This window comes from Dreissena polymorpha, chromosome 8 (assembly GCF_020536995.1).
Source record: "Dreissena polymorpha isolate Duluth1 chromosome 8, UMN_Dpol_1.0, whole genome shotgun sequence".
Taxonomy (NCBI): Eukaryota; Metazoa; Mollusca; class Bivalvia; order Myida; family Dreissenidae; genus Dreissena; species Dreissena polymorpha.
Window position 1 is genome coordinate 74,183,670 of NC_068362.1, and position 15,991 is coordinate 74,199,660.

The window sequence follows — 15,991 nt, forward strand, 5'->3', positions numbered from 1 at the left end:
TAGTGAGGCTGTTTTCGGAGAAAACCTGAGCTATTGTCATAGCCAGCTTGTCGTGTCGAACGCCGGCCTCGTGCTAAAACCTTAACATTGGCTCTAAAATCAAAGTGCTTGTTCGGAATTTGGGATCGTCACATAATTAAATTACAACACTAGAGAGATGCGCCAGTTTCAACTCTTTTATTCATGGCCTTACATGGCGATTCTCGAACTTTGGCGTCTTATAATGTATTTAGCTTCAAATCCTGAATAACTATGTGTTTGTCTTATCAATCGGCGGTTTAACAATTTAAAAGCTAAGAATTTAAATATATATTTAATTCTTACAGTGCTTCCACCTATACATATACAACTTTGAAACTTCACATGTAGATGCACATTGATGAGTTCTACACCCCACACCCATGTTTGGGTCACTAGATCAAAGGTCAAGGTCATTGTGACCTCTTTAAAAAAACAAAACAAACAAGAGCTGTCACCATATTATGACTTATGCCCCCTAAAAACGCTTGATAGAAGTTATGAGCTTTTTTCGAAACCTAAACGCAGATTTTGAAACCTAAACGCGGACCCTAAGTTCAAGGTCAAGGTCACAGGGGACAAAATTGGTATGCGTATGGAAAGGCCTTGTCCATATACACATGCATGCAAAATATGAAATTGCTATTTGAAGCGACATAAAAGTTATGAGCATTTTCGAAACCTAAACGCAAAGTGTGACGGACAGACGGACGGACAGTCCGATCACTATATGCCCTCCTTCGGGGGCATAAAAAAGCAAAAAAAAAATCTGACAAGCTTTCGCAGCCGAGCGTGGCACCCGTTATGCGGTGCTCTTGTTATCGTGGAAGTGTCAGTCCATTATCTGTTGCATATTCAGTTACAAAGCAGTTATTAACTTTAATATTAATCCTTCTTAACCATTTGAGCCTCGCACAGTGAAAACGGAGCTTGCATGTGCGTTAAGTGTTGTCCGAGATTAGCCTGTGCAGTCTTCACAGGTTAATCTGGGACAACTCTTTCCGCCTAAACCGGATTTTCGCAAATAGTGACTGCCTTAAAAATAAAAGCAGATAGTGTTGTCCCTGATTAGCCTGTGCGGCAGCACAGGCCTAATCTGGGGAGAAACTAAACATGCATTATGCCCCGTTTTCCCACCCAAAGCGAGGTTAATTTATTTAGAGACAATTCAATCTGAAGGATGTTTTATGTTGCTAGGAGTAAATTTGAATTTGCCACCAAAGATTTAAGATTTCGTAGCTAATTCGACCGATATTATAAGTAAACACTGTGCGGTGGTGTAGTAAGCCTTGGCCAGAATTAACTGCGTAAGAAGCAGACCACAGACCAGGCGCACGATTTCCAGGGATTGCAGATGTTTTATATTTTTGATATTCACAAATGCCATCTCCTGGTTAAAAACGATAAAGGTCTTAATACGGCACTTGTGGTCAATCTGCGACCAACACAGGTCAGTCGCACGGTGACCGCAAAGGCTTAGTACTTCATCCAAAGAGAAGCATAGTATCACGGCGAGCGAATTCGGTGAAAAACAAGGTGCGTCGGACATAGATTCCACACGCGATCTGCACACGCTGTCCTTACGAAGGATATTTCACGCAGGACCGACACACCAACTTACGCGCTTGAGCATGTCTGTTGCGGCGACCTTGCGATCATGGAAAAGACGCACATCAATCAAAGAACTTATTTATTAATCATTGTTATGTATTATATATGTGATAACAGAGGACACTTTTACTCTCAAATTATTCATACATTATACGGAATTTTTGTTGTTGAGAATGCTTTTGTTTAATAGATTCCACTGGTGGACGTGGTGGGTTGGTAAGGGATGGGCGTTGGTTTCACGAGAGGCTCGTTGCCAAGGCGACCGTTATGTTTCCAGGTTCGTATCAGATCGTACAGCTGCTGCCCCGGACACTCCGTGGTGCCAGCGTCCCGGTGGCCGTACAATTTGTAGTCCGGGGTGATCTTGCCGAGTTTGATCCCGTAGTCGATCATGGCATGAACGGCGTCCAATGCGGCGTCGTTCGGGAGCTTGTGACTGTAGTCGCCCATAATAGAAAACGCAATCGCCACGTTGTTCCAGCCTAGTGTGTGCGCTCCAATCCGGTCCCAGGCTCGGCCTTCGTAGGCCCGACCATCCTCTCCAATTAAAAAGTTGTAACCGATGTCATCCCAGCCTGTAAGAGTATAATGAAGAATATATTTCTCAGGAAATACTTGCAGCCATGTGCAACTGTATGTACAAAGATATTGTAGGAGTTTCCTTAAACGGATAATGTGTTGTACCGTGTAGGTTTCCATAAAGACATAGCTGTCTCGAATATAAATGCCGCTTAATAGGTTATATTATTTGCGTTACAGAATTACCGGTTTGGCTAGTTTTTCAGATTTGGAAATTGGCGGGATGGTTATTTCAACATTTCCTCGTGGATTTTTCATCACAAATAGACTGGTTTAGGGGATGTTTTATGCACTCGATGTATTGTTCTTTGTAAAGAAAGACGAACATTATTATTTCAAAATAAACATCTAATACTATATATTCCCATCTCCCTATACGCAATTTCTTTGAAGCAAAGATTGTTTATTTTAACAGGCACCTCTGTCAACCTGATGAAAGCGCTGTATGATGCGCATCTCCTCTGCGCACCTGAACTTCGTGTGACACTCGCTCATCGCCGTGTGGTGAATGAAGACGACGCTGACCGGCGTGCCCATGTAGCTGACCGACTTGGACGGCTGAGCGCCCCATTCTTCTCGCGTTACTATCGTGACGTTGTCGCAGTGGAGCAGCGGCAAGCCATCCGCGTTTCCTGCTGTAACCAGATAACAGGTCATCAAATGAGCCTCGCTCTGTGCAACGGGGCTTAATTAATGTGCGTAATGGGTCGTTACAGATTAGCCTGTGCGGAACGCACAGGTTCATCACGGACGATGCTTTCCGCATAAACTGGATTTTCGTTTTGAAGAGACTTTTTTTAAATGAAAAATTACATAAAAGCGGAAAGCGTCGTCCCTGATTAAACTAATTGGACTACAAATGCTTATCTCGGATGACACTTTACGCACAAGCATTAAGCCCAGTTTTCTCAAAACGAGGATAAAAAAACATTGTTGTGTGCGCTCTAACGTTCACAATGAAGCGGCGACCGGGAAAAATAGTTCCTTTAACAATATTTTAGTTCCCTGTACCAATAGACTTACGTCACCATGGTCATGCGAATGTGTGCATGATTAAAATTTAGTGCATGTACATATTCTTTAAACTGTACTGTAGTGATGCCTGTCAAAAGACACGGTCACTTCGGACCAAACAAACAGCCATACGTGTTCATGGAAGTATACAACGTACAGTGCACACGCTAACATTCCTTTACAGAATTGCCAACTCCGCGCAGAGATTTGACGGGAAACAGCATAGCTGGATCAAATTGTATGTGAAAGAAAGGAACGACAACTCTGCGTGGAGATTGACAGAATTGTGGTTCTTTACCGCCAATGAGCGCGACTCAATTAATATACACACATGTACTGCTTCACGGTATGTAGCACATGTCTGGATGCATATTTGATGCCGACTATGTATAAATCCAATAAGAGAAACACGCATCCGCTAGTCTGCATATGATGTTACTTATGGAAACATTTGCCTTATTTCAAATCTCAAGGAGGAAAAAGTTGTGAACCTACATTTTAATGTCAAGCCATAAATTATTCTGGACATAATGACCAAGATAAGAAGCAAAAAATGCTTCTGTCATGCCACGCAACTCGCGTTTTTGGATGCATATCGCTAAAAAAAACGCACGATTCTGGACCCCTGTCGTAAGAATTTATTATGAAAGATCGTGCGATAAATTTAAGTTACGGCACACATTTTACCTCATAACAGGTATATGAATTTGTTGTGTTTCTAAAACGAAAAACTCGAAGGAAATTAATAGATGTTCTGAAATAAACATATTATCAGCTTCGTAACGCTACGTCTCCGAAAACTGTATCGTAACTTTAATATGTCATACGGTTCTTTATACGACTGACCCATCTCATACGAATATACTGTTTTGTGCTTCATATTTAATTCATTCTGTTTATTAACACCGTTTGTATTGTAAGCACTAAAAATAAAGCACGCAAATGTCAACTTACATGGTAAATTGTGACACAGCACATTTAACGACGTACTTTACAACTTTAATGCTCAAATCACGCGGATCATCCCCTACGACTGGGCTTCCCGCTGTCTAGATACGTTTGGTCACGAGTCATTACCACTTTATTCACGTACTCACTCGCATTGAGATTGGCTAAATAATTGCTCTGTGAACAGACCTCTCATCTTACTTTTGTGATTGGATAAATGTATAACAATAAACGTGACTCGTTGATATAACCACATCTGTATTTGTAAACCTGATCTGAACTGCATCCTTATGACTAATTTTAGTTTGTAGCAATATAGCATTCTTATTTTGTGTGCATGTATGAAGACAGCAAGAGCAAATACACTAGCAATCAAGTTTCATTGTTGCCTCGTGCCCTATTTAAGCAATTATAATTACGAACAATTGCGTGCACGTGTACTTTTGAAATATTAACTGTCACCGATGTAAAAATTCCCAATGTCATGTTAATACCTTAACTGTTTAACAAAATCAAAACTTTAAATTACTGCACGTATAATTATTAGACCGAGGCCCAATTGGTACGTTATCATCACAAAGCATTGTTATGTTCTAAACATCGCACAGTTTGAAACGATATTAGTTATATCGTAAAAAATGTCTACTATTGAAATTTCTTCCAATAATACATTTTTTCCCATATTTCTACAATCAGATATAAAAAATTTGTGTAACAAAAATCTGATTTATCATATTAATTATAAGATATAGAAACTAAAAAAAAGTCACAGTCGAAAGACTCGCCTTTATGAATAAAATATCTTACCTATAAAAACCACGAACAGAAGTCCTAGCGCATGCATGATGTCCTGATTGAAATGATGCGCACCTACGAACGTTCTCCCTTATCAATGGTGTAATCAATTTAAATTTCTTAAGAAGTTACAACACAAACGTACCGCTACCACGATTTGCATGTGTTGATGTAAATGATTAAGAAATGTTTTTGAAATAACAACTATCGAGGAAATGCATTTGCTTCTGTATATTTACCTTCCTCTTCCTCGTTGAAAAGTGTGTGTTACGCTCACGAAATCATTGATGATTCCATCCATCCACGCAAAAATGTCATAACGCACCAATGTGAAATGTTTTTCCGTCTGTGTGTCTGTGACTCTTTGTGTCTTCTTTAGCGTTTGTCTGTCTATCCGTCTGTCTTTTTGTCTGTCGGTCGGTCCAACTGTCTGTCTGTCTGTCTGTCTGTCTGTCTGTCTGTCTGTCTGTCTGTCTGTCTGTCTGTCTGTCTGTCTGTCTGTCTGTCTGTCTGTCTGTCTCTTTGTCTCTCTGTCGGTTTCTCTGTCGGTCTTTCTGTTTGTCTGTTTGTCTATACGAAATGAGGCGACGCCAACGTTTAAATCTTCGTGTTTTTTTTCTTAATATTTCAATATCATTTATATGTAAATCGTTATGGATATTGCAATCATGGGTATCCTGTCTTGTTTCATGAATAAAAATATACAAGTGCCTACATTATTATTCCAATATTAGGTAGGACACAAGTAATTAAAAGCACACGCTGGTGGTCATAATAAAATTTGAATATTAAAGAAAAAAAACACAAATTGTAAGTTTATTTCTATTAGATAGGTAATGAAAATACCACAAATTGCAAGTAAGATAAAATCCTATTACAACTACAAATTTCAAATGAAGTTATATAACACTTCAATCATATAAAATATGACGTTTGAAATCGCTTATTAAAGGTAGGTTTTCTCTAAAGCTAATGGAATAAATCGATTTGTATCGTTTGTCTATTTGAAGGTTAATGTAAAATAAATGTTCTATGCTAGCGTGTTTTGCCTTACCATTTGAATGATTTTAAAGGTGATTTATTTAAAGTAATTTTGCGACTTGTATGTTTAGCGTTATCGTTCTATTTATCTAACTTTCATATTAACACTTGCTATTAAATAACTAGAACATTTACAAGAAGGTATTTCGGTATATTTATTTATGAGTACTCCGGAAAATGACCATTTCATGACGATTGTTGTAAGTGTCCATTTAAAAGTGCGGACCAGTGGTGATGTGTGTACAAAAGCACTGGCAGTATGCCTTTTAAGGAATAGTTTTTAACTTCCTACGATGACTTGTATAAAACAAATAGTTAAAAAATGAAAACATATGTTTTCTACGTTGCAATTACAGAATGGTACAAATGTGCATCGAGTTGACCTTATATATTATTCTTTATGTTACGTACGTTTAAGACTGAATATGAAACTGAATAAGGGTCGATGAATGTAGGCGAAACACGAGCAATAAGCCAAATGAAGCCATTTGTATCCACTAACATGGGCGAAAAATTTCGCAGGTAGTTCGGTCACAATTTGTTTTTCGTAAAACGTTTTTTTTAAAAACATAAACAAGGTATTTCCCAACTTAATACTGCTGTTCGATGACATAAATTTCAAAATTTGCTTTGCAACATACCTTCCTTTATATGTTAACGTTAATATTGAATCGGATGGGTCGGTCGGGTTCGTGGGTGAAACAATTTTTTACTTAACGCCTTATGATCCTTTCTGTAAAAGAGATGCAATACATGTGGCAAAATCAGTTTTTACAACTTAAATATTAATCCGCTTCATAAACATTGATGACCTATTTGCAGTTGAGGGTTAACATACAACTAAGTGGATATAATTATTCATACTGCAACAATGCATACAATAAGTAGCACACTTACACAGAGGTTATATAAATATACGACTGATTAAGACTATGGCTGAAACATGTTTGGTAATAAGGAAATTACAATAAACAAAATTAACGTGTTGTACGGTATCTTTTATTTAATTTATACGTCATATGCTATGCTTACTTTGGTTTATTTCTGTGTTCATTAAAATATTCGTTACGGCGAATACTCTTGGGTCCCGCATACCTGACGTTAATTAAGCAACAGTAAATTCTCAAGTAAACACACGTTCGTCACTATGTGGACAAAATAGCCACAAGTTCATAAATCCCTTCGAAAATAGAAACTCATTTTACGTATATCGTATTATAATATACTGATCTGTCAATCAAACACGTAACGCAATTTACATTGCATACAATTGTGTTAGTCACAACCACCGATTAGTCTTATTTATAAGACGCGCAAAGAATTTAGAGATACTTTTTATATGGGCTAAATTCTTTGGAACAAAATATTACCCATATAAAAAGTAGCTTAATATTTTAGAGCGTCAACAATTTGGACTAAACCACCGATGTATGTATATATAGGTATAAATGGACACAGCGCGCGAGCACGTTCTCCGAGAGCTAATGAATTATCTCTCGACTTCCCTGGACGGAGCGATCGCGTATTTGGCGACTGGCCAATTAACGTAGCTGTAGAAAAATTTACTAATACAATCCGGAACGTTGCGGATCCTTTGTTTTTAAAATCGCATGTTTACAAAAATAAACCACGTTCTTTGTTGACAGTTGTATAAAACACGCTGATTGGTTTGACAACGAGTGTATAATTGCTCGAAATCAATACCATGACACATTACGATGTCTTAATTGTATTAAGTCTGATATAAATAGGAAAACGCTGTGCGAAAAGAAAAGTATTTATAAGCAGTTAATTAACAAAAAAGAAAAGGGATGCATTTAAACGCAAAATGATAGAAATTGAAAATTTAAAGAGTAAAAAGCCGAAGCAATTTTGGAAATATTTTATTTCTAAAAACAAAATAAATGGCAATAAAATTTCAATACATGCATTCAAGGATTATTTTGAAAATTTGAGTAATACTATTAATCATACTAATAATGCCGAAGCTGAAGAATTTTGTTCAAATAACAATTTTAATGAGGAAAATTGTACTTTTCCAGAACTAGACCAGCCGATAACAGTACCGGTAGATGAAGTTAGGAATGCAGTTGAACGCTTAAAACGTAATAAAGCGGGTGGCAGTGACTTTATTTTAAATGAATATTTTCTTGAAAGTTTGGATATTTTATCAAATAATTTATGTGACATGTTTAATAGTATTTTAGTTTCTGGCTTTTTCCCGATCAGTGGACAGAAGGAGTTATCATACCTCTGCATAAAAAGGCTCTGTTGATGATGTTAGTAATTATAGAGGGATAACACTTGTTAGTTGTTTTTCTAAGTTGTTTACAACCATTTTAAACAAACGTATCGAATCGTTTTGTGAAGACAATGCTAAAATTTTTGATGCCAAATTTGGATTTAGAAAAGGATGTTCAACTGTCGATGTTATTTATATCTTGTTGTCTGTTGTGCAGCATATTTTACATGAAAACAAACGTTTGTATGTTATATATGTTGATTTGCTCAAATGTTTTGATAGTATATATCGCAATGCATTATGGTTAAGAATGTATAAATCTGGTGTACTATTGAGAATAATTTAGAATATGTATGAAAATGTTATATCTTGTATTAAGTCGTGTACATCATATTCTGAATACTTTAGTTATGCTGTCGGTCTAAGACAAGGGGAGGTAATGTCCCCAATTATTTTTTCACTGTTTGTAGAAGATTTAGAACTATTTTTGCAAGATAGCACATTGTCTTGCCTAAATATAGACGACATAACCTTAATTTTATTATTATTTGCGGATGACATGGCTATTCTAGGTAAAACACCAGAACCATTTAGAAAACCTATATGTCTATTGTAATACATGGGGCTTAATGGGTACTTTTCACGTTTTGGTAAATTGACAAAATTGAAAAAAAGTTGTTTCAGTTTCGCAAATTTTCGTTTTAGTTATGATATTTGTGAGGAAACAGTAATACTGAACATTTACCATGGTCTAATATAGCCATTATATGCGTCTTTTGACGATTTAAAAACCTGAAAATTATAAAGCGTTGCAACGCGAAACGATTGAATAATTTGGCGAGTTCTGATGTTGTCGTTTAATTTTGTGAAACTACAAAGATTGCTTATATAACGTATAAAATACGTCGCTCATACATACTTGGCAGGATGGCTGAGCGGTCTAATTGGTTTTTACTCCAGGACTCCGGTGGTCACTGGTTCGAGCCCTGCTGCGGGCTACTTTTTTTCCTTTTTTTATATTTTATTCTTGATTTTTTACTGGAGCTTTTTAGATCCAATGTTTACATTTATCAATATAAAGCATTTAATGACAAACTTCAAAACATGCCAAAATCTGTGAAAAGGCCCCTTTAAAGGGGCCTTTTAACGTTTGGGTAAATTGACAAAATTGAAAAAAGTTGTTTCAGATTCGCAAATTTTCGTTTTAGTTATGATATTTGTAATGAAAAAGTAATACTGAGCACTTACCATGCTCTAAAAAAGCCATTATATGCATCTTTTGACGATTTAAAAACCTGAAAATTATAAAGCGTTGCAACGCGAAACGAATTAATAATTTGGAGAGTTCTGTTGTTGCCGTTATATTTTGGGAAACTACGTGGATTGCTTATATAATACAACTGTTATTGTATCATGAAGGATGGCCGAGTGGTCTAAGTGGTAGACTTTTTACTCCCAGACCCCGGGGGTCAGTGGTTCGAGCCCTGCTGAGGGTTACTTTTTTTTCTTTTTTTAATGTTATTATTGATTTTTTTACTGGATCTTTGTATATCCAGTTTACATTTATCAATATAAAGCATTTAATGAAACACTTCAAAACATGCAAAAATCTGTGAAAAGGCCCCTTTAAGGCTATGAATATTTTACTTTATAAATGTAAGCAGTATGATCTTAAGTCGAAATTATTTTGTCAGTTGTTTGATTCTTTGTCAGTTGTTGGATCTATTTGTTGTTATGCCTCTGAAATATGGGGTTTTAATAAATCAAGAGATCGAACACATTCATTAAAATTTTTGCAAGAGATTGTTAAATGTGAAAATTAACACATGTAACGCTACAGTTTATGGTGAGCTAGGCAGATATCCATTATATGTAAATAGATATGTAAGAATTGTTAAGTGCTGGTTAAAAATTATTAACAGTAAAAATATTATTATACAAACTGTGTATATTCAAGCATTAAATGATTGTAATAAGGGATGCAACAATTTGGTTGCAAATGTTAAACAATTGTTAAACGATTACGGATTTTCCTATGTTTTTGAAGCTGCAAATATAACTAATAGACATGCTTTTGTTTGTGAATTGAAATACAGAATTATTGACACCTTTAAGCAAGAATGGTTTGGTGATATGAATATAATTTCTACTCTAGATATGTATAGAATGTTTAAAACTACTATTGAATATGAAAACTACTTAGATTTATTACCCAAGAGTCTACGTTTATACTTTGTGAAATTAAGGACTTCTGCCCATCCATTGAGAATTCAGACAGGAAGATAGTCACGCAACAATATCCCCCGTGAAGAACGTTATTGCCTTTGTTGTAATAAACGGGACATAGAGGATGAATTCCATTTTATTTGTGTTTGTTCATTTTACCGTTTTCTACGGCAAAAATTCATTAAACGTTTTTATTTTATGAATCCATCAGTTGTTAAGTTCCATAGTTTATTAACATCAACTTGTACATTTGAAATATTAAACATGTGTAAATATGTAAAGGAAGCATTAACTGTACGAAATGCTATTTTAAATAATACTACTGAATTAATAGTTTGACTTTCTTGAAAGAAGTGTATGTATCACTTTGCAGTCACTGATAGTATTTGTAATAGTTTGTCCTTACTGCCTTTAAAATTATTATATTTCTCCTTGTCAAAATCGTTGTTGTTCTCTGTACTTATTTTGTTTAGAAATGTCATTTCATTGAATTTAGTTATGAAATGACATTTAACTTACTAACACGTATACATTATTATATTGATTTGGTTACCTACTATAGTATACTGATACGTGAAATTACTTTATTTATAATTATATGCATTAAAGACAATGTATAAGTCTAAATAAACTGTCTGTTCTGTTCTGTTAAAATTAATAGTTTTCAATATTGGCCCATTTTTATCAAAGGGAGGTAAATTTAGTGAGTATTGTAACTGGTGTGTATGATCTCGTTTTAGGATATTTTTCACTCTAAAGCGCTTGTTTCCGACTTACTTTACACTCTTACATTCTATAACCTTAATCAGGAAGTTGAATTTAAAACATTCCACTTAACTGTTCTATTTTAACAATTATACCTTATTAAATGTGGAACGTATACAAGATTTGTCATGTTAATTTGCCTATAATAACGCACCAACCTCATAAAAATGTGCAAGTATTTAATGAAGAAACCACATAAATGTTGCACACAGCGATAACTAGTACCTATCTATATACCGTATCGATTACAATATATGTGTATGTGTTATGTCTTCAATGTTATAATTCGTGTGGATAGTATATCATAATTGGTTTATTACATTTCTACGAACAGAAATTCGTGTTAACATTATTTCGTATAAAACAATAAATTGATATATAATTCATTGCATTCAATCACATATGGCACATGTTTGACTTACGTTGATTTTCGGTCATTATGAGAAATCCCGTTAAAACTATACACCTGCCTATTGAAAGGAATGCACTCGAGGGGTATTTACCTTTCAGATAAAAATGCGGAAAATTTGCACACATACAACATTCGGCAGATATCATAAAAGGTTTGGATTTAGGAAAGGTTATCCAACTGTTAATGCTATTTTGATACTGATGCCAATTGTTCAAAATTATTTAAATTAAAATAAACGTTTGTATGTTATATATGTCGACATGTTAAAATGCTTCGATAGTATTTACCGTAATGCATTATGGTTAAAAATGTTTAAGTCTGGTATGTATTACAAGGCAAATTGCTTAGAATAGTGAAAGACATGTATGCAAAAATGAAGTCACGTGTCAAATCATGTTCATCGTGTTCTGATTATTTTAGCTATGCTGTTGGGCTGAGGCAAGGGGAGGCAATGTCGCCGATTTTGTTTTCTTTATTTGTTGAAGACCTTGAACTTGACCTACAAGATAGCATTAACTCTGGTTTGAATAAAGTTGATAGTGTGTTGATTTTACTATTACTTGCTGATGACCTGGCTATTTTAGGCAAGTCACCTGCTGAAGTTCAAACACATTTAGATAACTTATACTTATATTGCAATTCTTGGGGGTTAAATAATACTGCAAAAACGAAAAAAAAAGGTATTTCGGAAGAGAGGTTGATTAAAAGAAAACGAAAAATGGGTATATACTGACTATACTATACTATTTAGGCACATACTCAGTTTAATATCCAGTAGGGATAAAAATATGCATTTTCATAGTAAAAACACTCTTTTTATTCCAATATTTCGCCCAAATTGGCTTTATCAAAGTTTACAAATATGAATTTACTACATCGTTTTAACTGTCTTGTACATCAATTAAGTCTCGGATATATATTCCACACACGATATGCACACGCTTCCCTTACGAAGGGTGTTTTACGCAGGACCGACGCACCAACTTAAACGCTTGAGCATATGACGGTTGCGGCGACCTTGCGATCATGGAAAAGATCGTACGTCTGAAGCATTGTTTTTGACAAATATCTTGAAGGCAATCTCGACGCAAAGCCGAAGCAACCCTGTTGAGAACACGGATTTTTTATGTATGTTAAATCAAAGATTTAATAAAAAAAACAATTTAATAATCACTGTTATATATTATATGTGTGATAACACATTTACTCTCAAATTATGCATACATCAAACGGAATTTTTGTGGTTAAGTCATGCTTTTGTTTAATAGGTTCCACTGGTGTACGTGGTGGGTTGGTAAGGGATGGGCGTTGGCTTCACGAGTGGCTCGTTGCCAAGGCGACCGTAATGTTTCCAGGTTCGTATCAGATCGTACAGCTGCTGCCCCGGACATTCCGTGTTGCCAGCGTCCCGGTGGCCGTACAATTTGTAGTCCGGGGTGATCTTGCCGAGTTTGATCCCGCAGTCGATCATGGCATGAACGGCGTCCAATGCGGCGTCGTTCGGGAGCTTGTGGCTGTAGTCGCCCATAATAGAAAACGCAATCGCCACGTTGTTCCAGCCTAGTGTGTGCGCTCCAATCCGGTCCCAGGCTCGGCCTTCGTAGGCCCGACCATCCTCTCCAATTAAAAAGTTGTACCCGATGTCATCCCAGCCTGGAAGAAGATAATGAAGGATATATTTTTAGGAATTACTTGCAGCCGTGTGCAACTGTATGTACACGGATATTGTAGGAGTTTCCTTAAACGGATAATGTGTTGTACCGTGTAGGCTTCCATAAAGACATAGCTGTCTCGAATATAAATGCCGCTTAATAGATTATTATTTGCGTTACAGAATTACCGGTTTGGTTAGTTTTTCAGATTTGGAAATTGGCGGGATGGTTATTTCACCATTTTCTCGTCGATTATTCATTACAAATAGACTGGTTTTATGGCTGGTTTTATTCACTCGATGTATTGTTTTTTGTAAAGAAAGAACATTATAAGTTCAAAATAAATATATAATAATATATGTTCCCATCTCATTATACGCAATATCTTTGAAGCAGAGTTTTTTTACAAATATTTTAAATGGATTTGAACCAACGCACACGCACCTCTGAAGACCGGACAAAAGTGCTTATCGCGCACAAATACAAATAAACGAACGTTCTTTAACGCCTTCTCGCCAACAACCATCATTCCGACAAATGCACTTTTTCACGAGAAATACAAATACGACGCCCCCCCCCCCCTAACCACGCACCTCTGTCAACCTGATGAAAGCGCTGTATGACGCGCATCTCCTCTGCGCACTTGTCCTTCGTGTGACACTCGCTCATCGCCGTGTGGTGGATGAAGACAATGCTAACCGGCGTGCCCATGTAGCTGACCGACTTGGACGGCTGAGCGCCCCATTCCTCTCGCGTTACTATCGTGACGTTGTCGCAGTGGGGAAGCGGCAAGGCATTCGCGCTTCCTGTTGTAACCAGATAACAGGTCATCAAATGAGAACGTACATTTTAATGTCATGCCAAACACTATTCGGAACATAATGACCAAAGATAAGACGCACAAAATGCTTATGCCATGCCTCGCAACTCGCATTTCTGGATGCATATCGCTATTTAGAAAACGCACCCCTGTCGTAAGAATTTATTATGAAAGATCGTGCGATAAATTTAAGTTACGGCATTCATTTTACCTCACAACAAATATATTGATTTGTTGTTTTTCTAAAACGAAAAACTCGAAGGAAATTAATAGATCTCCTGAAATAAACATTTCATCAGTGTTCATGTTTCGTAACGCTACGTCTCCAGAAACTGTATCGTAACCTTAATTTGTCATACGGTTCTTAATACGATTGACCAATCTCATACGAATATACTGTTCTGTGCTTCATAGTAACTTTATTGTGTTTATTAACACCGTTTTTATTGTAAGCACTAAATTAAAGCACGCGATTGTCAACTTACATGGTAAATTGTGACACAGATCAGTTAACGACGCACTTTACAACTTTAATGCGAAAATCGCACGGATCATCCCCAACGACTGGGCTAACCGCTGTCTAGATAAGTTTAGTATCGATTCATTACCACTTTAATCACATACTCACCTGCAATGAGATTGGCTAAATAATTGCTCTGTGAACAGACCTCTCATCTTACTTTTGTGATTGGATAAATGTATAACAATAAACGTGACTCGTTGATATAACCACATCTGTATTTGTAAACCTGATCTGAACTGCATCCTTATGACTAATTTTAGTTTGTATCATAATCATTTTTGTGTACATGTATGAAGAGAGCTACGCCAAATACACTAGCAATCAAGTTTCATTAATGCCTCGTGCCCAATTTAAGCAATTATAGTCACGAACAGTTGCTTGAACGTGTACTTTTCAAATATTTACTGTCACAGATGTAAATATTCTCAAATAGTGTCATGCGAGTACCTTAACATTTTAAGGAAATTGATCACTTCCATTTTTTGTACATTCAGAAGTCAAACACTATCCTGGTACGTTATCATCATCACAAAACTTTGCTATGTACAGTTTGTCAAAATATCGCTCAGTTCCAAACGAGATCAGTTACATGTAACTTTACTAAATTTCGGCGTATAATTTTTTGTTCAGCCGTCACAATTTTCAACCATAAGTCGTATTTCTTTAATCAGATTCCAAATCTAATTGTAACACAAACCTGATTTCATCATAATTATAGGGTTAATAAACTTAAAAAAAAATAAGTCACAGTCAAAAGACTCGCCTTTATGAATGAAATAGCTTACCTATAAAAACCACGAACAGAAGGCCTAACGCAAGCATGATGTCCTGATTGAAATGATGCGCACCAACGAAGGGTTTTCCTTATCAATGGTGTAATCAGTTTAAATTTCTCAAGTAGTTTCAACAATAACGTACTGCAACCACTATGTGCATGTGTTGATGTAAATGATTAAGGAATGTTTTTAAAATAAAAACTATGGAGGAAATGCATTCGCCTCTGTGTATTTACCTTCCCGTTCCTCGTTGAAAAGTGGGTAATACACTACTCAACATTTGCTAAGGATCACTTTTTATTTTCACATTATCTTCAATTTAATTTAATTTAATTATAATTGTTATTTAGCAGGTTTTGATATTAGAATGTGTGTTTTTGATGTTATTTTTATGTATTGATTTATCATTGATGCGTGACGCTGGCTGCATCTAGCTAGGGGTGAACTTTAAATTACACATAATATATAAAGTGATCCTTAGCAAATTTTGAGTAGTATACATAACGCACAAGAAATAATCGATGATTTCATCCATCCACGCAAAAATGTCATAACGCATCAACATGTTT

The 15,991-nt window shown here is 36.0% G+C and overlaps 1 protein-coding gene across 7 annotated transcripts; it reads right to left on the reverse strand.

The window, feature by feature from the left end:
• Nucleotides 1-1,691: 1,691 nt before the first annotated feature.
• LOC127841996 (peptidoglycan recognition protein 1-like) lies at nucleotides 1,692-15,598 on the reverse strand. 7 transcript variants are annotated; one of them, XM_052371287.1, is made up of 4 exons: nucleotides 15,432-15,588; nucleotides 13,897-14,112; nucleotides 13,007-13,304; nucleotides 1,692-1,906 (listed from the first exon to the last, which is right to left on the reverse strand). In XM_052371287.1, exons 1-4 carry the CDS (start codon nucleotides 15,466-15,468, stop codon nucleotides 1,813-1,815), a joined length of 645 nt encoding a protein of 214 aa, XP_052227247.1. In that variant the 5' UTR covers nucleotides 15,469-15,588; the 3' UTR covers nucleotides 1,692-1,812. The 7 variants fall into 7 exon arrangements, with proteins under 7 accessions (XP_052227247.1, XP_052227249.1, XP_052227252.1 ...); XM_052371289.1 differs by lacking the exons at nucleotides 13,007-13,304; nucleotides 13,897-14,112 and adding an exon at nucleotides 2,628-2,843 and having other exon boundaries at nucleotides 1,692-2,204; nucleotides 15,432-15,589; XM_052371292.1 differs by lacking the exons at nucleotides 13,007-13,304; nucleotides 13,897-14,112 and adding an exon at nucleotides 2,628-2,840 and having other exon boundaries at nucleotides 1,692-2,204; nucleotides 15,432-15,514.
• Between the last annotated feature and the right edge of the window lie 393 nt (nucleotides 15,599-15,991).